Source organism: Triturus cristatus, chromosome 4_1 (assembly GCF_964204655.1).
Source record: "Triturus cristatus chromosome 4_1, aTriCri1.1, whole genome shotgun sequence".
Taxonomy (NCBI): Eukaryota; Metazoa; Chordata; class Amphibia; order Caudata; family Salamandridae; genus Triturus; species Triturus cristatus.
In genome coordinates, this window is record NC_140585.1 from 342,077,233 (window position 1) to 342,105,210 (window position 27,978).

The 27,978-nt window shown below is 42.9% G+C and overlaps 1 protein-coding gene and 1 long non-coding RNA gene across 2 annotated transcripts in view; one reads left to right on the forward strand and one right to left on the reverse strand.

The window, feature by feature from the left end:
* MANSC4 (MANSC domain containing 4) lies at nt 1-27,735 on the reverse strand. The gene is made up of 3 exons (XM_085652327.1): nt 27,252-27,735; nt 12,483-12,617; nt 1-8,139 (listed from the first exon to the last, which is right to left on the reverse strand). Exons 1-3 carry the CDS (start codon nt 27,511-27,513, stop codon nt 7,448-7,450), a joined length of 1,089 nt encoding a protein of 362 aa, XP_085508453.1. The 5' UTR covers nt 27,514-27,735; the 3' UTR covers nt 1-7,447.
* LOC146854921 (uncharacterized) overlaps nt 27,362-27,978 on the forward strand; it is a 53,388-nt gene continuing 52,771 nt past the window's right edge. The window contains exon 1 of the long non-coding RNA XR_014981246.1: nt 27,362-27,570. This is a non-coding gene — a long non-coding RNA (uncharacterized LOC146854921). The remainder of the gene's footprint in view (nt 27,571-27,978) is intronic.

The window sequence follows — 27,978 nt, forward strand, 5'->3', positions numbered from 1 at the left end:
ATATTGTCCAGATATTGTTTTACCGCAGAACATTCAGCAGGTCTAGTGCAATGTTGCATGATTCGAATATGGAAAGTGGTGCGAGATGGTTTTAATATTCATCAGTTACATTTAATATCCAATATTAATCATGACCATCCTTGCGAATTAAACATATTGAATATCGATTCATTAAACTGGGAGAGAGAAATCGAGCATGCGTGGCACAGCAACAAAGGATTGCATACTGCATATTTTCTCATTAACAACTGGCATCCTACCAGGGTATGTAACACGTTCGAAGTCCTTTCTTTTTGCCTTATGGAGGAATTAATTCAATCAACGTAGCACATTATCAAAACAAAAGCTGTTCCAATCCCTCCCTTCAGGCTTAGAGAGTTTCTAAGTCTAAGGTTCATTTACAACAGAAATGCGTTACATCAGGACCACCGTAGTCTTGTGTCAATACTGCAGCTTTGAGCATCCTATGGTATCAATGTGCAAAGGATGAATCTACTCAAAATATAAAGCAGCTAGACCAAGGAGTCTCACAACTGCAGTAATGAACTGATTATATAGCTGTGCTCTGCTCTTAAAGTGCTACATGCTTTTGAAAGGTCTAGATGTTCTCCACAAGGCTACATTTACTTCACCACAGTCACTGAGCACCTATTTCACTGTACTATATGTCACTGTTTATATTTGACAGCCTGAGAAATTTAATTAAAATAAATATTCTGATTGAATCTGACATATATGAAGTATTTTTCGCATGTGTTCCTTTGGTATCTAAATTGAGTGATACTATTAAAATAGTATATACTAGTGTGAAGTAATCAGTCTTACACCCTACGGAACCACTGTAGTTTTGCTGTCTCATGATAATGTTGGCTCTGATGTTGTATGTGAAGAAGTGGTTGATGGTGCTGCTCTTGAGGCATGTTTGAAGGATTAGAGGTATGGAAAAGGGCCGATGCAGTGCTTGACAGCCTTCAAAAAATCTTTACTTCTGTTAAGCTTTTTCTTGATGGTAGTCTAGTAGCTAGTAGAAACTGGCTTTGGTTTGAGTTGATGAGGATTCCGCAGGCGGAGCAAAGTGAATTGATTTGAGAGACACTTTTGAAAGCCTGGGTTCCCGTCCATTTCCTTTCTTGCCTACATATGGAACACTTGCACTCTGCAAGTTATGGGTGTGCAAAGTACAGTGTGTAGAGGATTGTGTTTTCAAGCGTACATGGAGTTCAACGTGGATTTGCAGGTTTGTGTTTTAAGCACGGAGAGTAGCATATTGACATCAAAAGGGAGCGTGTACACTCAAGGAGTTATTTTTGGTGGTGCCCACAGTAAAATCTTTGAAGGAGCAGAATGCACATTTTACTGTTTTTTTAGTTGGCTCTGATGTCAGTGTAGAATAAAGGATGGAAAAGATAAAGCGGTCAGTCCAGTCCAAGCGTATTGCAGCCTTTAACGGAACAGAGGGAGAGGCTGACATGATAAGGTTTAGAGTAATGTGCCTTTTTAGAGGGTTGGGGCAGTGATGTGCTGCTTCATATCCAGAGTATCAAGGCGTAAGCAGATGAACTCTTTAAATGTTTAGAGCTACAATCACTGGGGTGGTTGAGTATAGATATAGTATAGATATAGCGTGGGTTAGCTGAATGGAGGCTGAAGACAGGAGGTCAGAGATCTACCTGTGACGGTCTAGTTGGGAACTGGGAGGCTACACATTAGATTTAATGAAGTGGAGTGATGTGGCAGATATGGAGTTTGATTGATGTGGCTGTTGTTTGGTCATTGGAGATGCAGGGCCAGGTAGATTTGTGGATGACGGTGAGTCTGCCACCTGTTTTTTGTTCGCAGTTAATTCCTTGGATGCTTTAAACTGTGGGGAATAAGGAAATGTGTTGAGGTACGTGGCAGCCATGTTTCTGTGATAAAGTGGGGCATCCAGGTTGTGTTGCATGATTATACCTGTGATGTTGGGTCCCTGGACAACAGCAGGGTGTGTATTGATGAGCATGAGTTATAGAGCTTGAGTTGTTGGTTAGATATGTGTAATGTTGAGTGGAGTATGGATGAGATTCTTGGAGTTGGTTGTGCAAGTCCAGTGTCAAGTTGTGGGTAGTACATCATGAGGACTGGCTTAGTGAATAAGCTAGACTTCTGGTCTCAGGCTCAAACAAGAGACACCCTTGTCAGAGTCTGGCTTTTGTAGATGGGTGGTCGCCCTTGGAGTTGGAACGCTGCTGGGAATGGATTGGTTGGCTGTGACTGAAAGGGCTACAGATGAGTAGGCAGGCATTGCATCTGAGGTGGTCCATCTCTAGCTATATTTTGAGAAGCACAAAGTGTCAAATCTGACGTTGTAGGCCATGGGTAAATAAAGAGTCAGCCATGAATGGCTGGGTGGTGGGTGATGTCAGCATGGAGCACAGTAGCTAGTGGGTTGCTCATTTGCACCAGCTGAACTTGGAATTGCGTCGTCCTCTATTAAACAATGGACGGTGCCCACCACTAGTAGAATGCAGAGGTGCCCCAGTATAGAGCGCTGATAATAGGGAGCCCCTTGGAGTGACCCAGCCGACGTCTATGTTTTGTGGTGCTTTCTCACTGGAGACCTTGTTGTGCACCTTCTGGCTTCTCTAGCATGAGAGGGTGGTAGCTTCCCCCAGTGAAATGTCTCCAGTGGTGGCTATCTTATGGTCAGGCGCAAGTTGCAGCTCTGGTTTCTCCTCACATCTGATTCCCAAGCTGCATCCTTTATGGACCTCAGGGACTCCTGCTTAAAACCTTCCCATCAACTGGCACCTCCTGTGCTACTGCAAAGGAGATCTACCCACTGGGATGCAGCTCCCGCCATCTTGGAGTCAGGCGGCACGGAGGATATATCGCTTATTGTCAAAAAAGCCTGTAGATTACCAGGTTGCGAAGCGTTTTGCTTGTACTTGCATTTTGTAATGGGCGTTCACATAGATTTCTAAAAACTTGTTGAAGTTATTTAGAATAGTGTTGGTAACGGACATGGAATTGATGGTGAGCGAGGAGTTCACTCACTGGGTTATCAATGGAGAAGTCACTGAAGGTTTGATCTTCGCAAAACACGTGTTGACCAAGCATTTCAAATTACATAATGAGGAATTAATGATAAATAGTTCGTCACGCCTACATACATAAGTTCCAGATAGGCAATGCCATTTTCTGTGGGGACACTCAGGCGATGGGATGCTCTGAAGAGTTGATTGAAGGAGGGAGAAGTCATGAAGTTAAGTCATTTCGGCCACTTCCTGTGCAGCTGGATAATAGGAAATCCAGTGATGCCAATTCCTGTGGAGATGGATGATGGGAAATGTAATCCTCTTGTTTGGCTTCGTAATTCAAAGATGATTTTGGTGGGAAACCAGTGATGTCACTTCCTGGGTAGATGGATGTTGGGAAATCCAGTGATGCCAATTTATGTGGTGATGGATGATAGGAAATTCAGTGTTGTCACTTTATGTGGAAGTGGATGAGAACAAATCCAGTGATGCCAATTCCGGTGCAGGTGGATGAGGAGAAAGAAAATCCTCTTGCTTGGCTTCTTCTTTAAAGATGGTTTTGACAGGAAAACAATTATGTAATTCCTGTCCACGTGGATGATGGAAAATACTGTGTACTATATAACATTGCAAGATTTGTCTATTCTTCTATATTTTTTCATCCCACACTTCCAAAGGAGATTGATATGCGTAACATGACTGAAAATATACTTGGTAGAGCATAAATGTGCAAATGAAAAGGTCTGAAATGTAGAAGTGTAGATAAATAGTACGACAAATGCTTTCCCATGTGAAATTGCATTTTCTGATATGACCATTAGACAATTTTCATGAAATTTTACTGAAGAATGCACACGTCATTAACAAAAAAAAGAACATTCTGTTAGTGATGCATTGTTAGAGCTGCAGATCTGGGTATACCAAACAGTTTTTTCTCTACAATGGATTGCCCCTTTATTGCTTGTACCACTCAAAGATGGCTATCCCATTGTGTCTAAAAGCAGCATATACACGCAATGTGACAGCTATCTTGGAATCACACAAGTATAAGAAAGATACCATTTTAAGATGGCTGCCAGCCGCATCATGAACTGTGCTAATAATCGCATAGTTGTTTAACAACTATTGGCAAAGACAATACAGGCGCAGAGTGGCCAACTAAATAAATGTAAAAAAAACAAGGATTGAAAGTGCCAATTTATTTATTTATTTGTCAGATTTATATAGCACATGGCAGCCTCAGCAACGGGACGTCCCAGTGCGACCAAAGACAATAGAGTCACCGGAACAAGAGCAGTTTAGGAGTGCACCGGAAAAAGCCAGGTCTTAATGGCTTTACGAAAAGCAAGATGATTCTGAATCCCTCTGATCGGAATCGGAAGCAAATTCCAGAGTTTCGCCGCAAAACTGCGGAAAGAGCAGCCTCCGGCTCTAGCTCTCAGAACACGAGGGATACTAACTAAAGCTTGGTCAGCCGATCTGAGGGAACGCCGCGGCACATAGAACTGTAACAAGTTGGACAGACCCAAATGAGCCTGTTGAGTCAGAATCCTGTGCGAAACACAGAGAGCCTTAAACTGGATTCGCTTTTCAACAGGCAACCAGTGTAGCTTGAGCAAGACATGGGAGACTGAACAAGATCTCGGCAGTGCCACCAGAATACGTGCAGCAGCGTTCTGGATTCTCTGCAATCGCCTAGGCGGGAACTACTGGCTTTGCCAGTTAGTTCTTGTTTTTAGTTTAACTATGCAGGGCTAGGTAAATCAGTTTAGTAAATCATGCTAATACAATACGAGACTGCTGTCTAAGCTACAGAAGAATGCAGGGCTATGTTAGGCAGCTCTTTTGAAAATGAAAGACCAGATTACTGTAGCCCAATCTTTGTGGGTGCTTCAAAAATACCTTAGAGTCCCTCAAGAGATTTCAGAATTATACGTGTGGCTGTTCTAAATCATCAGGGCGACATCAGTCCACATTACTGATAATCTACTGGTTTCCAATTGCCAAAGAAGTAAAATTATGTACCTTTAGTACGGGGTCGAATCTCGTTCTTGGTGGGCTTATTGGAGGTCCAGTGTATAATGCTATATTCCTGGGAGATCTTTGAGGTCCCAGGACAAAGAACAGGTAGAGTTCACCAAAAAAGCATGGTTATAATTCCATGCAGTCTCTCCGTGTACAAGGCATATGTATAAGTCAAGAAAAGGTTGCACAGTTAATATACCAATTATGGATGTAGCAAATTGCGGGTGTAGTCTATTCATTAAAGAGGGTAGCAATCAAATGTAGACACCTCTCAGAAACCATAATGATTAGTTCCGCTTTACGTTTACATTGACAAGTCCATTTATATGCAAATGACTCTCAGTCACACCTGCAGGTTAGTTACACTGCAAAAGAGTTGTAATTGTTGATGCTACTAGCATATCATTACGTGCAGATGGTATTTCCCAGTCACTTAACATACATATTAATAAACATTGGTGGGTAACAATGAAGCCCGCATATAATGGCAAGCGTGTTTCATGACTCTTGCTAACCCACCGAGCTGTGGCATGGAAACACTAGTTCACTTATAGTAATTTTGAACCACACCGAAACCCCCCTCACTCTACAAGCACTGGTTATTGGTGGCAGCTTTCCCAATACGAGCCTGTCTCCATTTATGATTCACGAAGAGGGCTCAAAGCATAACTTATTTTCAAATTTGAACCTCTAAAAGGGAACATGTTGATGTTAAGAGTTAAAATATGGACGCTGTAAAAGTAGTGGGCACAAAAGCAAGCACTGGTAAAGGAAATAGGTCTGACTTGCATTTTGAGACACGACTAAAACATTTTAAAGAGCCTCCTGTAGTAAAAGAATATACAAACAATTGTTTTCTGTATAAAATACATCTATGAGAAAAATAATTTAATGTGTGATTTAGTGTTCTTTTCAGTTGCGAAACAGTTCTTCATGCATTACAATGCAAGCACTCAATGGGAGGCAGAATGACACACCTAACAGCAAACAATTTGAGGTGCGAGAACTACTCTTCTGAGTGGAGCCAAAGCCCATGCCCACTCTATGTATATTTTAAATAATTGGAAACAATAAGTCATGCAGGTAGCTACGCTGTGAAGCCAGACTTAACAAGCAGTGTCAAAGCCATTAGGTCACACCTTTGAGACCTACAGGCTCTGCTAATGACTTTTGTTTGAGCTATACAGCAATGGCTTTAAAGTATGCATGAGGTTGCCATTTTTTTTTATTTACCGAGCCAAGATGGATTGCCAAGTAAAAAGAATATGGAAATTAAAAAGTGCAAAGCGCTTTTAGAAGATTCAGCAGCAATTTGTTTCCTAACCCTCACCCAAAAAAATATCAGACAAAAAATACGATTGGAGAGGAGGGGGCAATGGAGGAGCAGGTCAGTGTAGCGGGTGGGAGGGTAAGGGAAAAGAAACACATGAGGGAGGGTGCAACAAGGAGAGTGGGGGGGTGGACGGGAGGAAGAGAACATAAGAGCGAAGGGAGAAGCACACTGGCAAGAGCAAGACGAAGTACAGGGGGGAGAGAGAAGTACACAAAGAAGACAGACGGGAAACAAGCACTCTCAATAAAACAATCTCTCCCCAATTGTGAACAGTGGAAGGACACAAGTAAACAGGCTATGCTCAAAGAAACACAAACAAGATGGATAAGGAGCAAGAATATGAAACTGACAAAGTCAACCAATGGCTTTAAGCCCACTGTAAGTTCTTGGTAAGCCGACAATAAGCGTTTTGCAAACAGACAGCTGGTAGGCTCTACCTAAATATGCCCAAGACTCTACAAGGGTTTTACGAAGAAGGGCATTCAAAGAGTCTTGTCGCACGCTTAATTGTATTTTCATGTGCTTTAGTAGGCATGGAAATAAACATACTAAAAAAAGACTGATAATTTTGCTGCACCTCTGTAACAAGTGTTTTAGGCATCCCCCATACAGCAGTGTTCATCACTGCAGCTCAGTCACAGCACTTGCAAAATCATTAAACTCGACACACTTAATAGAAAGCAGCAGGCCAAGACTGGGTGCAACATCAAGACCATCTTTCTTACTAGTTAATATGGAAGGTCGCCTGCATCTGAGAACTTGTATACTTGGAATATTAACCTATATAAAGGATTAACTTTCACATCATGAACTCTATCACGCCAACTGAAGTGCACCACTTAGGCATATGACTCAAAAGGTTAGTTTTCCAGAGAATTACATACAAATGCTGTGGATTCGGTCAAATTGAAAGAGAAACTCTAAATACTGTCATGTCCCAACTCATGTTCCATGCTCTAGATATGGCAAGTCTGATCATTGTGACCTAGCACCGCAAACAGTTTTTCCTTGCCTCCGACAACTATGACACATCTGTCCCTGTTATCCTGGAACTACATGGTATCCTGTTCATATCTTATAGGTGGTCTTTTATAATGGAGTACTTTGTCATCTGCCTTGACCCAAGTTCTACCTTTTTCACTGGCTTATAGTGGCCTGTTCTTTTCCTCCGGTGACCTACAGCCAGAAGAAGACAACAGCAACAGATTAAGGAAATAGAACAGCAGAGGACCACAGGCACCAGCCATTTGCCTGAAATGCCTACCCAAACAGGCCTCTGACCTCCGTGCTCACTGTCCGTCGACTGGTTTCTGCCACTGTACCCTTTGGTTTCATTAAGGTGTTGCTTGCTGCTGTTTAGATGGGCAAGGTTTGGTATTTGAGACAGTGATTTGTTGTCTGATGATTTCAATGTGGAGAAAGGAAAAGGGTTAACAGGACTTGTAGTCCTCTTGCTACTTTCTGAAGTGACAAGGGTCGGTTCAGCAACATGCCTGTAGGGAAAAGACTTCTGCCAGGAGTCTGTGGTGAGCAGTGTCTTTTGGACCGTGCCACTGCCATCACGATTAAGACTGAGCTCTGTCTCCCTGGTTGGACTTAGGGGAGAAGTCTGCGAAGAGAGTGTCATGGACGTGAGCGGAGTATGTTGGCATTTTTCGGACTCTGCGGTCTTTGAAGTGTTCTGCCGCTCCCATTTATGAAACGAGGAGCGAGGGTTTAGGTCCTTGAAGGACATCCTTTCAAACACAAGCAGGTCTGGATCAACCCCTAGAAAACAAAAGAGACACGGACTTCAACCAGTGAAAAACAGCATCGGCGGCAGCAGAAGTTATGAATGACAGGAAAGGTAATGAAACCCCCACTGTCCTGTATTTCTACCATAAAAACTCTAATCTTCAGAGTCTTCTTGATTCACCGCTTCCCTCATAAATGTGCTCTTTTTTCAAGATATCTTTTTTAAAACTTTGAATATTAAATTTCCACGATAATAAAGGCCATATACGATTTGACAAAGAAAGAAATTGGACAGGTAGAAACAGAATCCCTTCGAAGGGGTAGTCTGTCACATCAGCGCATGACCGTAGAAGCCAATCAAGGGGCATATTTTCAAGCCCATTATCGCCGCTTTAGCGGCAGTTTTCTGCCGCTAAAGCGGCGATAATTTTATCGCCTGGCTTGATACTATGCCCCCAAGAGAGAAAAAATAAAGTACAAACAGTACAACTTCAGCGTCATCATTTTCCCACAGCATGCCAGGACGAAATTACAGCCATCAAAATAATAACTATTGCTTTTCCTACATGTGGGGTAGGAGGCAAGCTATCTTTTAAACTTTTTATGGATATTGCCTGTTCGCTCAATTACAAAATACAGTATTAATTATATCATATGTTAAAAATCACTGGTTAAAGGGTTGAGGTGAGTACATTTCAGGTACGGAATTTAAAGCACGACTGAGAGCTCTGGCTGAATTGTCAAATAATTCTTCCATCCCCATCAGTGGAGTAAAGACACCTGAAAGAAATAAAGACCCAATTTGTCCTGCGTGCAATTGACACCACACCCCAAGTAAAAGAACAGTTAAAAGATGCTATATAAGTTCAGTCCAAACGCCCAAAAATCCCACAGTAGAAGAAAACTCGCTAGCTTGTTTGTTCAGTCCAGACTAAAGTAGAACGGAAAAGTACATTCAGTGATGGCAATGTGACTGATTTGCATATGGCTGGGTCCAAACTGAAATGGCATGGTGAGCAAAAAAACGATGGATTTAGGCCCAGATCTCTGTACTGAGGTGAATGTAAGACATTGTTCTGCATTCTGTCCATCAACTGCTGTTTTTGCAGTGATGGCAATATGCACATAGGACTACAAAGCTGGAAAAGTTGTACTCATACGTCTAATGGAGGTTAGTGAGTGTGGCAAACTATATAGCATAAAATATCTTTAAAATAGAATAATGAATTCCAAGAAACGAAGTAGATGAAAAGGGAGAGTTTTAATTGTTGCAAATGTAAACTTTGAAAAAGAGCAAGCAGGTAACAATAATATTTTTTGCTACCTGGTTACTCCATATCTTCACCTCCTGAAGTAACTCACATCTCCTTGCTGATGACCAGCTCTTCACTCACCTACCTTTGGCAAGAGCATCGATAAGCGGCCTACATGCAAATCCAAGATCACATGCTCACCAACCATCTTCTGCTTGACTACCAACTCTGGCTCAGGTCATGCTGAAGCATGAATACAGCTACATCACAAATCACAGACACTCCCCGCTAACCCGACACATAGGCCCCCCATTCCTTTGGATACCGCTGGACCTATTATCTGCAACACAGTTTGTGCCCACATCCTCAGATGCATCTGAAGTCTTCAGTGGCATTCACTGGCAACATCCTTCACTGCTTCTCCTCCTACCTAGCCAAACACCACCAATAGCTGCAGAACACTTCATGGGGGCTCTGAAGAACTATCACCACATCACCCCACCCTGAGAGAATTCTATTTGCTAGCCTTACTTTGCCACGCAATCGTCAAAGCCAGCATCATCATCTAGAAAGCTGTCATGACTGCCAACTCAGCCTGTATATCGAGTTCATCACTTGCAGAGTCTCTCAGCATTTCTGCAGCAAACACAGCATCAGACTGGAGACCGTGAAGTGCAAAAAACAAAAACCTAAGAGAAGAAGTCTTCTCCATTTATGAAACAAGGGTCTGGAAAGACATCTGTATATCCTTCACCACTGCTCCAATGGAGGAAACCGCAGAAAACAAACATCTTTAAAGACCACTACATCATGACACTGAAACAATCCACTTTTGCTCTTAGAAACCAACGTCCCTCGGACTGCTATATTTGCCTTTGACTCTATTCAGTGCTCTGCTGCCTTTCAGATGCGCTCTTGCTTTACAAACACCATACAAACAATGAGTCACTTCAAGGATCTGAAAATAATCAGCGAATGGTGGTGTATGAGGGTGACTAGGGAAGGAGAGTAAGCACGTTCCTGAATAGGAAAGTGTCATTCGTGTTGCACTCAGAATAAGAGACAAAATCTCTTTTTTAGATGGAACAAAATAAGCGAAGGTTGATTCAAAAGTCGATTCAATTTATTGAACCATTTCTTCAAAGCAATGTCGTAGAATTGTATTTATTCTTGTTCAATGCATCTTTAATCCAACTGCCCAATGTATTTCGGGCTATCTTAGCCCTTCTTCAGGGGAAAAGCTGGTTGGTAGTAACGGTTAAAGGATTCTCATGAAGCCGGGAGAACCGCTTCAGTACGCTCCGGAAAGTGTGGTGACTAGGGAAGTGCATAACAGCCTAAGAAAAGAATCCTCAAATACAAAGATGTGACCATTGCTAAGTTGTAACTCCTTTGACAGTGTAATGCCAATACATCTAGCACTGATTAGAAACTACTTAATGTGTGTTCTTGCCCGTCTTTGTTTCGCTCTACAGCTGAGACAGCTATTGCAAATGACTACTATATTTCCTTTTAGTTTCACTAGATTCATGCATTTGTTATTATCCTTCTTCACACAAAGCTGTGAAAAAATCTGAGGTTCAACACTTTGCAGAATAGCAACTGACTGAATTCCTCAGTGCTCCGCGATTTAGTCCCAAATCAGTTAAAATTCGTTATACCTAATGGATAAAATTCGAAGTTCAGAATTTAGTTTTCAAACCATGTTGGGAAAAAGATTCCAAATACTTCCAAGCCGTGATCCCCCTCACCAAGAACCCAGCTCAAACCCTCAGATCCAACAACGCAATTTTATTTGCCCTATCCAACCCGCCAAATACAAGACAAAGAATTATGAGAAAACTATGAGAGTGAAGGAAGGCCACACCAGGAACTTGATGAATCTTCATCTGAGTTCAATATCAAATATGACCCACCACTGGCAAGGGAGAAGGTGATCTGACCTAGGCTTTCAGGAATCTTTGCACTGTCCACCTCTGCCTGAAAAATGTTCAAAAGCGTGCAGCCTAAAGTTTACAAAAACCCTTCAAGAAGATCCTTCATTTCCATGCCCACTTCTGCATATTCAGGACAAATGTCTGGTGGCACCCAGAGCCACAATAGACAGCCTAATCATTCTTCATGAATAAAAAAGAATGCTTCTTGCATTTACCAAATCAACACTATGAATTAAATGTTACCATTGCAACTATAAACTGCACGCATTATGTATGTATGCCTCAATTTAAAGGGGAACAAGAACCCTTAAAATGAGGTAAAGGGTGTCAGTTTAGCAACACTGGCATGTGGTGAATTGTGGTGAAATAGTGTCATTGGCTTGTGATGAATTGCTGTTGGTTAGTATTCCTAGAATGTACTGGAGTGTTGTGGGAATGTGTCCCACGGATGTAGTCCAATGTGGTAGTTTAGTGTTAGTTCTACAACACAGTGCATCGTGGTGGGTTAGGGTCCTTATAATGCATTGCAGTGTGGTGTGGTGGCATACTTGGAATGCATTCAGTGTGGATAAGTGCTTTGAAGTTGCAGTGTGGTGGCAAACCATTACTCATAAGATAAAGGACAAATGGTTCAACATCCTAGTATGCAATGTACTGTGATTGATGGATTGCAGCATGGCGGGCAAGTGTCTCTAAAAAAAGCAATGTGTTGGTTTAATATCCCCAGGATGCAGTGATTTTTGTGGTTTGATGTCCCTGGGATGTAATGCGTTATTCCCATGACACTTTTCACAAGACAGAAGGACAAAAACTGCACCATCAATTAAATGTGGACATGGTATGGTGTACCAGTCAACAGGACATTTTACAAATCCAGAATGCACATCGAGTAGAACCACAGAACAACTCTCATGAGACATCTCCATAAGAATTCGATGTGCCTTTTGGTTGTATGCATTGCACTGCACTACCCAGGCAACAAGAGAACCCAAAAGAAAATATCTAGTGACATCTTCAAACCCTTTGCAACTTTCTACACCAAGAAACAAAGCAAGACTGATTTACCAAATAAATTGTTCAGATTCTGTGGTCTTCAAAAACCTGATCCGGTTTCGCAGTTTGCATCAAATACACAAGTAAATACATTACATCGTGATTAATCATAAATAATAATCAAGTATCTCACCTATGGTGATGTTGTACAAAATGACATTGATCTTGTTTCTTATGATGCAGCTCTCTAGAGTTGGGCAGTACACGTGCAGGCAGTTATTGGAGAAATGGGTTGTTTCATAATAGAAAACAGCCAGGTTGCAGGACACTAGAATAAAACAAAAAGAAATTTACATGCTTGAGTCCACAGGTGCTGCATCTCTGAGTACAGTGCAGCCAGTGACATAGCTGGGGGGTTGGAGGGCTGGGCGGTCCACCCCAGTCGGCACCGTTTTTGGGGCTGGCAGACATGAGCAAGTCGTGCCTGTTGACTACCACCATCCCCTGCCCACGATGACCGCCAACACGAAGCTCAGGTGAACCCCACTCTTCACACTACAGCGACCACCAGTAATGACTGGCAACGCAAGGTCTGCACTTTGCACTACAGCAATGACAGCCATTCTGACTGATGCCCGGTGGAGCTACCTCGTGAGCTAAAGGGGAGATGGGCTATGAATTCCCTCCTTGGCCATCACCTACCCAGCCGGTCCTTGGGCAAACTCTCCTGCGTCTCTCCTTGACCTTATCTCCCATCTCCCCCTTCACCCTACCCCCCACCGCTCTACTCTTCTCTTCTTTCCAGCTATTGATCCCTGCCCTCACCTGTCCTTGCTCACAGTTCCCACCCTGTTTATCCACTGGACTTTATTAGGTGAACTCTCCCTCATCAGTTTGAGACCTAGATATTTGACTAATGCCCGATGGAGCTACCTTGCTTAGCTAAAGGGGAGACGGGCTGTGGACTCCTTCCTCGGTCGTCACCTACCCAGTCGGTCTTTGGGCAGACTTCCCTTTGTCTCTCCTGCACTCTTTTCCCTCATCTTCCCCCTTTCAATTCCCCTTTCCCCCATCCTCCCTACTTCTCTCTCCTTTCTTCCCTCTTTCAATGTGTTGCTTATTTTTTGATGTAATGTGTAATTGTTATCATTTTCTGTAACTTTGTGTAACCGAATGTAAAGCGCTCTGATACCTACGGGTCTAGCCAGCACTATATAAAACTCATTAAATAAATAAAAAATAAAAATGACAGCCTGCGATGACTGCCAGCACTAAGCTCCGGCAATGACTGCCACGGAGTTCTCTCTCCTCCTCATGGTCTCCTCCACTGCAAACTAGACTCTTTGCGCAGGATTTTGACAAGGTCACTTTTTCAGTGGGACAAACCTGGTCCTTGTATCCAAGCTATGCTCCATCACGGTAGGCCTGAACTTGTGACTTATCCCTGGTCTAGTAGGACCAGATGACCGCCAGTGGTGTTTTGTGCTTTAAGGCGCTGTATCTACTTAAAAACTGCTTAACTCCAGTTCTACTGATTTGATTTTTGTCATTCTGGAATCATTTTATTTATTATCATCATCATTAATCTTTATTCGGTTTAAAAAACCATAAAAGATTCACAATAAAACAAATAAGCATCCATACAAGAACAATGACACAAGTTTGATGGGCAATTCATAACAATCCTTATGTTCATATTCAAGACTCATTATATCTAAAAACAATGCTCATAATAATTTGATGTTTTTAAGGCAAGTAGATAAATTTTGCAGAGAATAAAAATCTACTAACACTAAAAACAATTGTCTGTGTGGTAACATTTTTTTAAAATCCTGTTTGCATCAGAACATGACCTAATTCCCAAATTCCGGCATAGTGGTTTGATCCATTTGCTCCTGGAACACCATAGGCTGGGAGAAAAAAGGTATGTGGGAGTCATTTTTTGCAGTGTTAGGTCCGCATAGCAAACAACTTTCATAATTTGGCTCACCATTTGTGCTGCTTCACTTAGCTGTATTGGCCCGAACTAGCAGAATGCCATACCGAAGTGTCATGTACAAAGATTTTGCTAGTTAGGGTTGAACCTCATCCAAATATGGTTCATATAACAGAAGTGGTTTTATTAAAGTGAACTGATGAGTCAGCCTACCATTTGCAGCGCTTTGGAAAAGGCTGTTTTGCATGTACGTCCATGGTAAAGATAACGTTTTATCTAGACCTAAGATCTCTTCTAGTCCTTCTCTGTACTTAATTAGCTCCGGGGTGGTCCATAGACGCACCCAAAATAACAACGGTCTTAGAATTGCTTGGCTGTCTAGGCGTTTAATGTTTAGATCAATAGTAATGGGAATCAACGGTGTTCTTAAAGGAAGGGCTAGTAGTTTTCTGAAAAACTTGTTTTCTTCCCTCACAAATGTATTCTTACACGAAGCCCCCCATAATTCGGCTCCATAAAGGGCAGCCGATTGGGCCCTGTGTTTGTAGACTTCTAGAGCGGGAGAAACAGCTTTAGTAATACTTTTCTTGTGTTTCTTTAGTATCGGGGCTGCATTTTGTGTCAAAATTGACCTACATTTATGCAATTGTGCAAACCAAGTATAATTTGTTTCTAGTGTAATGCCTTAAAAGGCTACAATAGGACACACACTCTAACCTCTGTTCAGAGAGGGTAATATTCTTCTTGAATGATTTGTGTAGTTTCACTGCCATACATTTTTTTTACTGGAGTTTATTTCTAAACTTTTGTAGCACAGTAATTACTAAACATGTTTAGCAAACTTTGGAGGCCTTTTGGCATTTGTGATAATAAAATAGTATCTTCTGCAAATAAAAGTGCCGGGACAGGAACCCCTCCTAACTTGGGAGAGTCATGGGTGCATCCTAGTAAATATTTGGGCACATCATTCACAAATAATTAGAAAAGGGTGGGTGCCAGCACGCAACCCTGCCTGACTCCCCTCCTTATGGGGATTGTGTCTGTTAATTCTCCCCTTGGTCCCCACCTAACTTTGGCAAAGTTGTCTTCATGTAATCTCATTATTTGGATAAGTAGGTCCTCAGGTACGCCTTGGGTTTTTAAAGGCTTCCAAAGCAAATTTCGGGGAATCAAATCAAAAGCTGCCTTCAAGTCAATAAAAGCTCCGAAGACACCACCCGCACGATGAACACCATCCACTCCGGATCCCCTACCGACCCCTGCCCCCACCACGTCTTCAACAAGGCCGACTCCATCATCGCACCCCAACTACGGGACATCATCAACATCTCCTTCACCACCGCCACCTTCCCGGAGAGCTGGAAGCATGCCGAGCTCAGCGCCCTCCTGAAGAAACCGACAGCGGACCCCACCGACCTCAAGAACTTCCGCCCCATCTCGCTCCTCCCTTTTCCTGCCAAAGTCATCGAGAAGACCGTCAACAAACAGCTCACTGCCTTCCTCGAGACGAACGGATCCCTCGACCCCTCACAGTCCGGTTTCCGAGCCAACCACAGCACCGAGACCGCCCTCATCACAGCCACCGACGACATCAGTTCCCTGCTCGACAACGGGGAAACAGCTGCCCTCATCCTCCTGGACCTCTCTGCAGCGTTCGACACAGTTTGCCACCGCACACTAATACAGCACCTCAGCAACACCCGAATCCAAGAGAAGGCACTGGAGTGGATCATCTCGTTCCTCGCCAGAAGAACCCAGAGAGTCCGTCTCCCCCCGTTCCGTTCCGCAGCCACCGAAGTCATCTGCGGCGTACCTCAAGGATCCTCGCTCAGCCCCACCCTCTTCAACGTCTACATGAGCCCCCTCGCGGCCATCGCACGCCAACACAACCTTAACATCATTTCCTACGCCGATGACACCCAGCTGATCCTCTCCCTCACCAATGACCCCGCCACCGCCAGAGCCAGCCTACACGAAGGAATGAAAGACGTCGCTGAGTGGATGGAGAACAGCCGCCTGAAATTGAACTCAGACAAGACGGAAGTCCTCATCCTGGGATCATCCCCCTCCGTCTGGGACGACTCCTGGTGGCACCCTGCCCTGGGCACCACCCCCAAGCCAACGGACCACGCACAAAACCTGGGCTTCATCCTGGACTCCTCCCTCTCGATGACCAAACAAGTCAACGCCGTCTCGTCATCCTGTTTCAACACCCTGCGCATGCTCCGAAAGATCTTTTGATGGATCCCCATCGAAACCAGGAAGACGGTCACCCAGGCACTCGTCACCAGCCGACTGGACTACGGGAACACCCTCTATGCGGGATCCACAGCCAAACTACAGAATAGACTCCAGCGCATACAGAACGCCGCCGCACGACTCGTCCTGGACATCCCCCGCCACAACCACATCTCCGCCCACCTGAGAGACCTGCACTGGCTCCCCGTCAGCAAGAGGTTCACGTTCAGACTCCTCACCCACGCACACAAGGCTCTCCACGACCTGGGCCCCAAGTACCTCAACAACCGCCTCACTTTCTACACGGCCACCCGCCAGCTGCGATCGGCCATCCTCGCCCTCGCCACCGTTCCACGCATTCGCAGAGCCACCGCCAGAGGAAGATCCTTCTCCTACCTGGCGGCCAAGACATGGAACTCCCTCCCCATCCACCTACGGCTGACCCAGGACCATCTCTCCTTCAGGAAGCAACTCAAGACCTAGCTTTTCGAGCAGTAACGGACCCCTCCCCCCCAGCGCCTTGAGACCCTAGCGGGTGAGTAGCGCGCTTTATAAATTGTTTGATTGATTGATTGATTGATTATGTATAAATGACCTTTCTTAAAAACTGTGTATTTCCAACCCAAGCATAGAAGTCTAAAAACCTGGTCGACTGTGCTTGTCCTGGCTCTAAATCCAGCCTGGTATTGTGTTAAAATGTTATTACCCTCTATCCAATCATTTCATTTTGCTAGGAGCTTTCTTGCATAAATATTTTGTAGTGTATCTATAAGACTTATGGGACGATAGTTTGCTAGGTCTTGACGCTCCCCCTTTGTAAAAAATTTGAATGATTTCGGCCCCCTTCCAAGATTCCGGCAGCGGCGCTCCTGCCGCCACAGCATTACATAAGAGATTGATGTACGGGTCCCATACTGTTTTGTTGTGCTTAAATAAGTCCCCTGAAATTCTGTCAGGGCCTGGAGCTTTCACAGGCTTGACGGCGTCTATGGCTGCCAGTGTTTCCTCTATGCTAAATTGTAGGGTATGATTTTGTACCGTTTTAATAGGTGTAAGGGTGATTTGCATGTCACTATGATGGAGATTTATTGTTTCACTTGTTGTCTCTGCATAGAGTTTCGTGAAATGATTCACCCAGGTGCCTGGATCCAAAAGAAGGCCCATGCAACTTTTCCCTACTTTGTTTCCTTTAGCTAAGAAGTTCCAAAATCCCGAATGGTCCTTAGTCTTAGCAGTTAGGATCAGACCATACACTGTCATCCCATTCTCTCTTTGTATCTATTAGTAACTTTTTGTATTTCAACCTTTTGTATCTCAATACCCCTATGTTGTTAGATTTGGCTGCCATTATAAATTCTGTCTTAGCTTTCCGGCAAGCCCTATTGTACCACTGATTGAGACAACCAGAAGTCTCTGGTTTCCCAGCCTCATCACCTCTAACTGGTTTGGTCATAATCAGTTTTAATTTTTCTATTATGATTTGGAGTAAATTAACTATAGGAATTTCTCCAGAGGGCAGGTCTGTAAAGGGGAGAATGACTCCTGTAAAGGTATTATAAATCTTAGTCATAATCTCAACATTGCCCACTATTACTGGCCATTTCAACGATCTTCGGTTGTTACTGATTATGGGTTGGGTAGAGTGAGGGTCATTATCACAGGTCTTCCCAGGTGAGGGATCGATAAAAAAACCATCTATTGTTAGGCATAGTGGACGTTGGTCACTATCTTCTCTGGCTTCAATTACAAAGTCCTGCATGCTGGCCCAGGAATTTAATGAAACCAAAATTAAATCAATGTTACTCTTCGAGGTCCCCCTAATAAATGTAGGAGCACTAGGCCTATTGGACGGTAACCTGCCATTACATGCCCTTAATCCCTGCCCTGCAATCAGGCGAATCAGCTGTGCACTAGCTACTGTGCACGGAACTACCGAACACGCTTCTAGCAAGGGTATATTGTTTGCCGTGTCTTCATCTTCAAAGATATTCCCTAATCCTACAATAGGTTGCAATTTTCTATTGAAATCGTCACCTATGATTATTATGGCACAGGGATCAATTGAGCTTAAAAACGTTTCTAACAGCTCTATAACTTGAGATTCTTTGCTCACTGGGCTTGGTCTATTATAGACATTTAATATATATATTCCTGTTTTATCTTTAGTTAGTATCTTTATCCCCTGAAAATTTTGTGAAGCTATACTCAGCTTTGTTATCTCTACGTCAAGAGTAATTTTAACCCATGTGACTAAACCACTGGAAGGTCTACCTCTAACTGAGGGTGTCGCACAGATATTGAACGTTTTAAACCCCAGTTTATGTGGAGTTATGAGTTTCCAGGTTTCTTGTAGCAGATAAATTTCGCTAGAGTTAATATACTCTTGCCATTCGAAGTCTTTGAGTTTCAGCTTCAGACCTGCTATACTCCATGATAGCAATCGTATTTGGCAAGATTGAAGTATTTGGCAAGATTGATTTTATTAATTAAAATGTACTCTATTTTTCTAAATTATGTTGGGATTTTAATTGCGTCATGTTTTCACTCTATTAAGGTTTGGGAGCTGCATAAATACTTCACACATTGCCTCGAAGTTAAATCTGACTGATTTTGTGCCACGCTACCAGAGGATTAAGCACAGGTTCATTTGGTGACTTTTATGGATCACCCTGATAAGGATTGTGGTTGTTGCTGAGTTGGGTTAGCACCCCCCTTAAAAAATAACAAGGTATTTCTTACAAGGTATGTGGCGCCAATGTTGTGTACGGCCTAGTATGTGTGTGCATGAGTAATTTTAAGTCTGTTTGTGGATTGGGAGTCAGTAAAGCCCTTTGAAGTGTGGAGTGATGTGAGTGCAGGGTGCGAGGTTGAGGGTGGGCCTGGCTGCTACGTTTTGAATATTCTGGAGTCTTCTAGTCAGTTGAGCATTGATTCCAGCACAGTGTGTTGTAGTAGTCCAGCTTGCTGTTAATGACGGCTTGAAGGATGGTTCTGTGAGTGTTAGTCAGAAGCCATGTGAAAATTGGCATGGACAGCTGCATATGCTTAGCAACTGCCACATTTTATGCAGATCTGTCCATGGAGACCAGAGTTTTTGCCAAATGTAAAAAATAATGACAACCTTCATTGTGCTTCGTTAATAACTTTGGTGCAGTTTGACAAATCTTCATAAAACTTTCCAAAAAAGGCTCATCCACCTCAACTCCTTCCCAGAAGAATTCTGGGTGATTCGTGAAGTGGGTCCAGAGAAAAATATGAGGTCCCAGACCACTTTTTCCCCATGCAATTTCTCAAAGGAATTTTGAACAACGCTACAGAAAAAAGTGCTGTATGAAATTACATCAAAATGTGGCAGAAAGCTAGATCTTGATCCAAAAAGTATGTTTTTGGTGATTTGGTGTAAATATGTTCAGTAGGTTTTGAGAAATTAAGGCTTAAAAATTATAGAGATTTAGACCGTGGTAGGTTTGGAGTACTACAGCAGTACTGCAAGCTCAAAACAGGCAATCGTATTGGCTGGCCTCAACATGGAAAGAAAGTTGCAGCCATCATTTTATGAAACGGGGACCAAAGGCCGTGCGAGGAGAGGAGTTGAAAGCCCGCGAGGGTTGGGCATTATGGGGGTTGGACGCAGGGCCTGGAAACCTGGCTGCAGGCCAGACCCTGCAGACAAACCTGCACATCAAAGGCCGGGTGTGTCACAGGGTAGGCCTAGTTCGCTATGGTAATAAAATATTATTTTACGTTAGAAAAACCCTAGAAATTCACTGGAAAAAAAATCGAAGGTTAAAGTGACATTATAGTTAGGTGAAAAAGTCAGATAAAACTTTACATTTTAAATGGGAAAAAAAGAACATAGAAATTCACCAGTTATAGTTAACTGAAATAACTATAACTCACATCCAAGCCATGCACTGCTTAGGACTCCATATATTACATTCCTCATGACATGTTCTACGGCATCAATGATAACGTCACTGATTATGTCTGAAATTACATCATTGATGACGACACTGTGCCTTACGGGAACGCAGTTATAGTTACTCCAGTTAACTACAACTGATGAATTTCTGTCGTTTTTGTTGACGTTAAAATGTAATGTTTTAATTGACATTTTCGCCTAAATATAACGTCACTTTAACCTTTGTTTTTGCCAATGAAAATATATATTATCCATACCCTAAAAACCTACTTTTATACTTAGATCTGTAAGATTATGGCATCCAAACTTAGCTGATTCGAAATTGTTGTAAATGTAAAGTTTTAGATTCGAAACAAATGTTACCCCAAATTGTGGAGGTTAATCTAGAAACTGGACTCTTGAGTGGGCAAAGCAAAGAGGTGCCCCTAGATCTCTTTTGCATTTCCTATTTCACTTCTATCAAAAACCAATCTACTCAAAATATTGACACACACAGCTTTTTGCTGCGCACAGGCAATTGGAGAGTAAGTGAACCTCACATTTAGCACACTCTAACCTAAAAATATTGTTCTCCTTGTACCACTGTTGGTATGCTTTGCTTGTCTGTGTTGTAAATACCAACACAAATGCATAACTGTGCTTTAAATGGAGCAATAGTGTACAAACTGTTCTCAAGGGAAACTGAAACAGAAGATTTCCACTCAATTGCAGGCTCATTTGGATACACGTGGAGAGGGCAAATTGATCGCAAACAGTAATACACCCATTTTAGTACTATCATCAATGAGGAGTTGAGCACAAATCACGCTTGGTTGCAGATTGGCAATATGCAAAATGACTTAATAGCATCATCAAAGACTTTTATTCGGCAAATCGCCATAAAAAGATGATCACATAAAAACAACAGTACACAAGAGAAAAGAATATAAAACACAGTCCAAATCCAATAAATTACTAAATAAAAACTGCTGATAATAATCCAGTCCGTTTTTATTTACTGATATATTGGATCTGTACTGTGTTTTTTATTCTTTTTTCTTGTATACTGTTGTTTTTGTGTGATAATCTTTATGGATGACGATGACTTAATAGCATGTTTCAATACAGTTTCTGTGCATGCATTGTGCCTATTATACAAATGCTATTTACATTGGTGCTTATTTACACCTGCCTTTACTAATCGGGCTCATAGGCCTTAAAACATGTAGGCTCACTAAACAACGGATACAGTGGATATAAGGGTATCAAATGAACAGGTATCACTATGTTCTCTGCCAAGACTGATGTCCATATGGATCCTTGAGTTTCCCTCTAAAGAATGTAGGATCTCAAGTGCCACATACCACAGAAACAAATCTTGATATTTGACCAGGCAATAGCCTACACTTCAGAATTAGGATTTCAGTCTTGCCTTATTGAGAGGACAATCAACACAGCTGGTATATATATGGACATTAGAGTGGCAAGAAGTCTGATCAGTTAGTGTTGAAGTGTTGTGCATATCAGCATAGCTACCAGCTGGCCAGGGCCATGTAAGCCAATATCACTTTACATTCCACTGCTTGTGATGTCTCTTTTAATAGAATTTATCTATGAGATTAAAAATCTCAGCACGTAAAATGATTTTGACTAAAAAACACACTGTTTGCTAAAAAGGCATTGTATGCTGAAGGTGAAATGTGGCCACTTGGAACCAATACACCAGGGTCATTAATTTTGACACATAGTACATCATAGAACGCTTAAATAAATATTAATTAGACCTCTTCTTTTTTCAGAAAACAGGAAATATGATTAACCCTCTTACTTTAACTCCCCTTCATATTATCAAACATTTGTCCCCAAACAAGAATGCTCCAGTCCAATTGCTTTTAATCTGGTAAAGAGCTACATTTCCCAGATCCATGCCTGCCCATGCCTAGCGCCAGCCCTGTGAATAGCTCATCCAGTTCATCTCCTGGCTCTACATTCTGGGATTTGTAATTATATAATGGCATAAGTGCAGTGGTGTAACGAAACTTGAGGAGGTCCCCTATGCTCCAGACCCAGCCCGGAGCTCTCAGGCCAGGGACCTGCCAGTGCCGGAGGTCGCCCCTGGAGCTCAGGCCGCCCTGTCCCCGCACTGCAGGGCTGTGGGGGCTTTTGTTACGCCACTGCATAAGTGTCAAAATGCAAAGCTAAAACCTGGACTGGATGAGCTACTCACGCATTGACCTAGGTAACTTAAGAACCTCGCCCGGTTCTAGAATGGGGGAGGGCTTTGAGAGCAAGGCTCGCCCAAGGGAGCTGCATGGCCCTCGCGCCCCCGGCCTTCCCAAAATCCAATTCAGCAGAATAGAGTTGTTTTGTGTTTTTTTAGGTTGAGCCTTTGAGACCTCTTGTATATACTTTAGTATATACGTATAGGTGTATGTACTTTGTGGGCTCTGTAGATCAGCCCAATGACTAGTCTGCTTCCGCTTGGGTACTTTTTTTCTGTTCAACTGCCTCTATTTAACTGTCTTGATAGAAAACAACCAGTAGAGGTCAGTAAAATACCAGAATTGCTTTCTGCTGAGGGACTTTCTTTTTTTAATTTTTCTGGCAACTGCCTCTATTTAACTTTCTTGATAGAAAACGACAAGCAGAGGTCAGTGGAATACCAGAATCACTTTAGCATTCTCTAGATTCCATTCCATTGAAATCGTCTTCCACGAGCACACGTAGACAGTAATATTTTTTTCAAATCTTGTATTTTCAGTGATATGACCACCAAATGCCCTGATTTTATATTAAAAACAGAGCTTTGAACTATACAATTTCCTGCTGAAAGGTATTATTTCTTTCCATGTGTTCCCGTACCTGGCGTGTCACGCAGTTTGGTGTTTACTTTCCCTCCATGTTAAAGAACAGTAGATGTTTCAGCACACAGGCTAACGTGCTGCATAGCTAAATACATATAAGATCCCAAAGGCAAGACCGATTGAATTGCAAATGCTTGGTATATTTTGCGAGTGCCTGCAACTTGTGTTCTGTGCCTATCACCTCATTTGCCCCAGAGCTGAGGTGAAATCACTTTGTTGCTGAACATATTCCATGCTTTCTTAAGCAACTGACAAGGATGGCACACTCTCAAGGTCATCAAAGGGCAGATCATTTTGTCTCAGACTTTAATCTATTCAGTACCAATTATTAGGAGTGTCTCATTTTCAGAGAAAAATGTAAACCTTTTCTTCCCCTTCTTATATCCTTCCAGAATATAAGAAAGGCAAGAAAAGGTTTCAATTTTTCTCAGCTGGTGCCTGAATATGATTTGTAAAACTGTCTGCGCTCCTTTTCAGCCTGGTAATTCTTAGCTGTTTGGTTTATTGCTCATTTAGTATTTGTCCAGACAACTCTAAAGAATTTTTGAAGTGATTTGTTCAAATGTGTGTTGTTTTACCTTTATGTTACATAGTAGAAAAATATAGGCTTTTATTTTCTAATTTGCTTTCCAAAACATGGAAATGCAGGTTAGGCCAGAAAGATACTCTCAAGGTGGCAACCTCGCTTTGATGGTTGATAAACAAAACAGGGAGGGTGTCTGAAAGGTGAATGGGGCTGGGTCAGAGTCAATCACGTGACAGGGAAAACCTTAATTATATTATTGACTGGTATGTGACATAATCTGTTGTAGCTTTTCCTCCTTTCAAAGGCAGTAAACTCTCTATTTTTAAGGGTGTTGAGAAATAATTCTCTTTTGTTCTTTTTTCCTAATTGCCTACAATTCTGGGATTACCGCTACTTCTTCAAGTGCTTTAAATGCACCGTGCCTTTTTGGAAGTGATTCTTGGAGAGTTACTACAAGCCTCGTGAAATGGTTTTTTTTTCCTACTTTTTTAAGCTGTGTTGATGGCTCAGTTGCATTAAAATGCACCATTCACCGGTTGTCCCCAATTTTTTTTTTTAAAGGAAACCACTCTCCCTCACTGTGCTCTGATCAACGTTGCTTGCCCACATTTTACTTAATAGCTTACATTTTAGGCTTCTGTCGTCCCACAAAAGGTGAGAAATTGCTCAGTTTGACGCGAGGATTTATGAACTCTGAGGAAGACCAGATTCCAGTGAGTGTGTGAAAAGTGATCTCTCTACCCATCAGCGTCCACGACGGAAGGGGCAGCAGTTGTGGAAAATGGCTTTAGTGATGTTTCTTCACCATAAAAAACTTATCCTTACTGGTTTCAGCAGAGAGGCACATGAAAAGGTAATACCTAAAAAGATCTGAAAGGATGGAATTTGAAAACTACTAACAGAGGCAGCACTGTTATTCTCAGTAATAAAAGCCAGAAGAGGTAAACAAACTTATAAAATGAATCTTGCAATGAAATGGTTCAGACTCATTCAGTCAAAGATTGTCAGTGATAAATATAGGTTTGTGAGCAATTCACAGTTGCAGCTTATAGTTTGGCAGTAACCTCAGCCCCAGTTATTCAATAGTGATGGGTAAACTGCAGTACATATTAAAAAGCAATATTTGTCAGCTCAATGGGCTTCCATTTTCATCATGGATTTCAATATTGCATCAGTAAATTTCACAAAACCACTTGTTAGTTGAGGGTCCTGCCTTCCTAAGCAAGGTATTACAACAAAAGAACAGTCTAGTGAAGGGAGATTTTAGATGCCTTCTTCATTTGTTCTGTAGCTTGCAGCAACAGTAAATTACATGCCAAACAAATTATTTAATATGACTGCAGAATTTGGTGACACGCGAGGTTTGAGTTTCTGCACACTTTCTATTGTTCTCCCAATGAGAAAAGCTCAAACCTTAACCATAAACAGTTAGTATTACGAAAGTCCTACAGCTCAATGCAGGAGTAGGTGGTGAGTACTAGCTCAATATATTTTCTTTAAGCAAAACCAGTTAGTTCTAGACAGTATAAGTTGTCTATTTGGGTTTTGTCATTACCCTTTGAAATACACTATGTGCCAATCCAATTGGCCATACCTCCTGAATATCCAATGATGTTAGTTTGTAAACCCCAGGAATATGGGGGAAGCCCTCAAACCACGGAACACCAAAAAAGCAGAGATTTTAGTTTGGCTCTCTTATTTTCTACTTTGTTGCCAGGTCTAAGCAAAACAAGCTTCATTCGCAATGTTTGCTTGGTTAGGCTAAACCTTTAACTGATCTGCTCTCGTGAGGTGGAGTTCACTGATCTGAATTAGATTCTAAACAAGCTACATGGGTCAGAGTGCAACCACTTTGAGATTTCCCCTGAATATGCCTCTACACCGTAGACCAAAGTGCACAGACATATGGTCCTTCCTGCATCTGGGATTGGTTTTGGCACCGGGCCTCAGAGATGAGTAAATAGCTAGTACAACATATACATTTAAGAAGCAGCTTTCAATTGTATCAAGAGGACTACTTTTCCCATTCAACCAGACCAAGGTATATGTACGCAGGTAATTTGGAAACTCTTGACCATGCACACCACTGCCCTGGTTTCTTGAACTTTCTGCCATCTTCATCTTTTTCGCAGTGCTGCAGGGCACTTAATTGATGCTGCGGGAAGATACTAATTCCATTCAATAAGATGTCATCTATGTACTGTTATAATAGTGACAGGTTTCTTCTTGTTTTGGGCATCAAGTTCTGTGTTGAGCCAAAACAACCCCTGTGACTTGTATATAGAGGCTGAACAAGAGAGGGGCGAGCACACAGCCTTGTGCCAACCCCTTGTTAGTATGGATCCTAGGGGATACAGCAGGGGTGCTACTAAGCTTTATTTGAACCCAGGTTACATGTTACAGCTGTTAGATAGCTCATAACAGTAAGGTACTCCCCACCTACTCAATTTATTCCACAATAAGTTCTTATAAGCTCCATCTCATGTAGTCATGTAGCAGCTCTCCAGCATTAACATATTTGTGGATGAACAAAGAATGTGCTAGAATTTTGTCTGATATACCATTTGTGGAATCCTATTTGAAAGATTTTGATGTGCAGCCCAAATTTCTAGTTCATGCATTAAGATGTTTATGTCATATTTTGCTTCAGTATCAAGTAGTGCAATTGATCAGTAGTTTTGATGGGTCTGTAAGAGGGCCTTATTAGGTTGAATTAACAGACAGCATAAGCTGTCTGGCTGCAAAAGATATATTGTCGCCTTAACAAGAAAATACAAGGACTTGCAGTCCAACTTTGCTTACTATTGGTTGGCTTTACCGTCACCCATATTTGCTTGCTTTCTATTGGACGGCTTTCTTGGTTTCAGCCTGCCCATCCTGAGTTTGTCCCTCCCATGGAACACAGACTCTTAACCATCTCTTTGACGGACAGGCTTCTATGCTTCCTCTGCTTACTTTTAGGGAACTAATTTTTTATTTTTGTTAAACACCCAATGAGTGTGCATGTGGTTTCCAGCTGTCTCCCTTGTGTGCTTTTCTTCCCCTTCCAAGTTGCTCTATCTCTTGCCCATATGATTCTCTATCGTCACTCCTGTTCCTCTTTCGCCCATGTGCTCCCCACGTTGCTCTCTTTTGCCCATATGTTTCTCTCTTTGTTGTTTCATCTTCCAACCCCTCCCAAACCTGCTCATCTTTTTTAACCTTGTGTGTGCATGTTGCATGGTTACAAAACACTGGCAAAGACAATAGTTTGCATAAGCGAGACCTACTGGCTGTGCCAATGCTTATTTATATACCAGGTGCTTCCCCCACGCATCTTTATGGTCCATCTAGACGCTTTCAAGTCCTTCCAAGACTGAGAATCCTGGAACCTGGAATGTGGAGAACTCTGCGGGTACTTTATCTCAGTTAAAGCAGCAAATACTCCCAGGGGTAAAAGGAAAGAACAGGCCGCCGCCGCCGCCGCCGCTCGCTGGAGCCGGGCAGAGCGCACTCACCGTTCCTCAGGAGGCAGCAGGCCCGGCCGCACTGCTGGGCCGTGCTCTCCCAGTACAGCCGCAGCACCTGCGCGCCCCTCCGCTGGGACTCCTGCAGGTCGAGGAGGAGGCCCGGGAAGCGCCGGATCCAGCAGTTGTGGTAGAATGCGGTGGGGGAGCAGAGGCAGTCCGACCTCCACACCAGGCTCAGGGCCCCCAGCAGGGCGGCCGCCGCCACGGGCAGGAGCATGTCCCCTGCATGCTGCGGCTGCACTGCCCTCATGGACGCTGCCGGCTGGGAGGGCCGGGTACCCCGAAGTGACGCGGAAAGTGACAACAGGTTGGACTCACGGCGGAGTGAGGGTCACCCCCGCCATAGTGCCAAGACGCTGGCTGCACCTGGCCGGGCAGCTGTAGAGGGACGCGCGCCTAGATTGGTGGGCTGCATTTTACTTTTAAATCTAGCGAGGCTCCTGCTCGGGCATCCAGTCAGAGCCCCCCTTCCTTCTCCACCTCATGTCCCACCCCTTACCTGCACGTTCCCAGTCACACAGCTCGTATCTCATGATCTCACCCCGCTCGCCCACCCCCCCCCCCCCCCAACTCCCATTTACGTCCCAGCTACAGGAAGGGCCGTCCACGCTTTATAATTTCGCATAAAAGCACCAATCCCACGAGAGCAAAACAATACATTTTTTCCGTGGTATTCTGAAGGGAGCCTGACCAGACGGGAGGCTTTTTAATACGG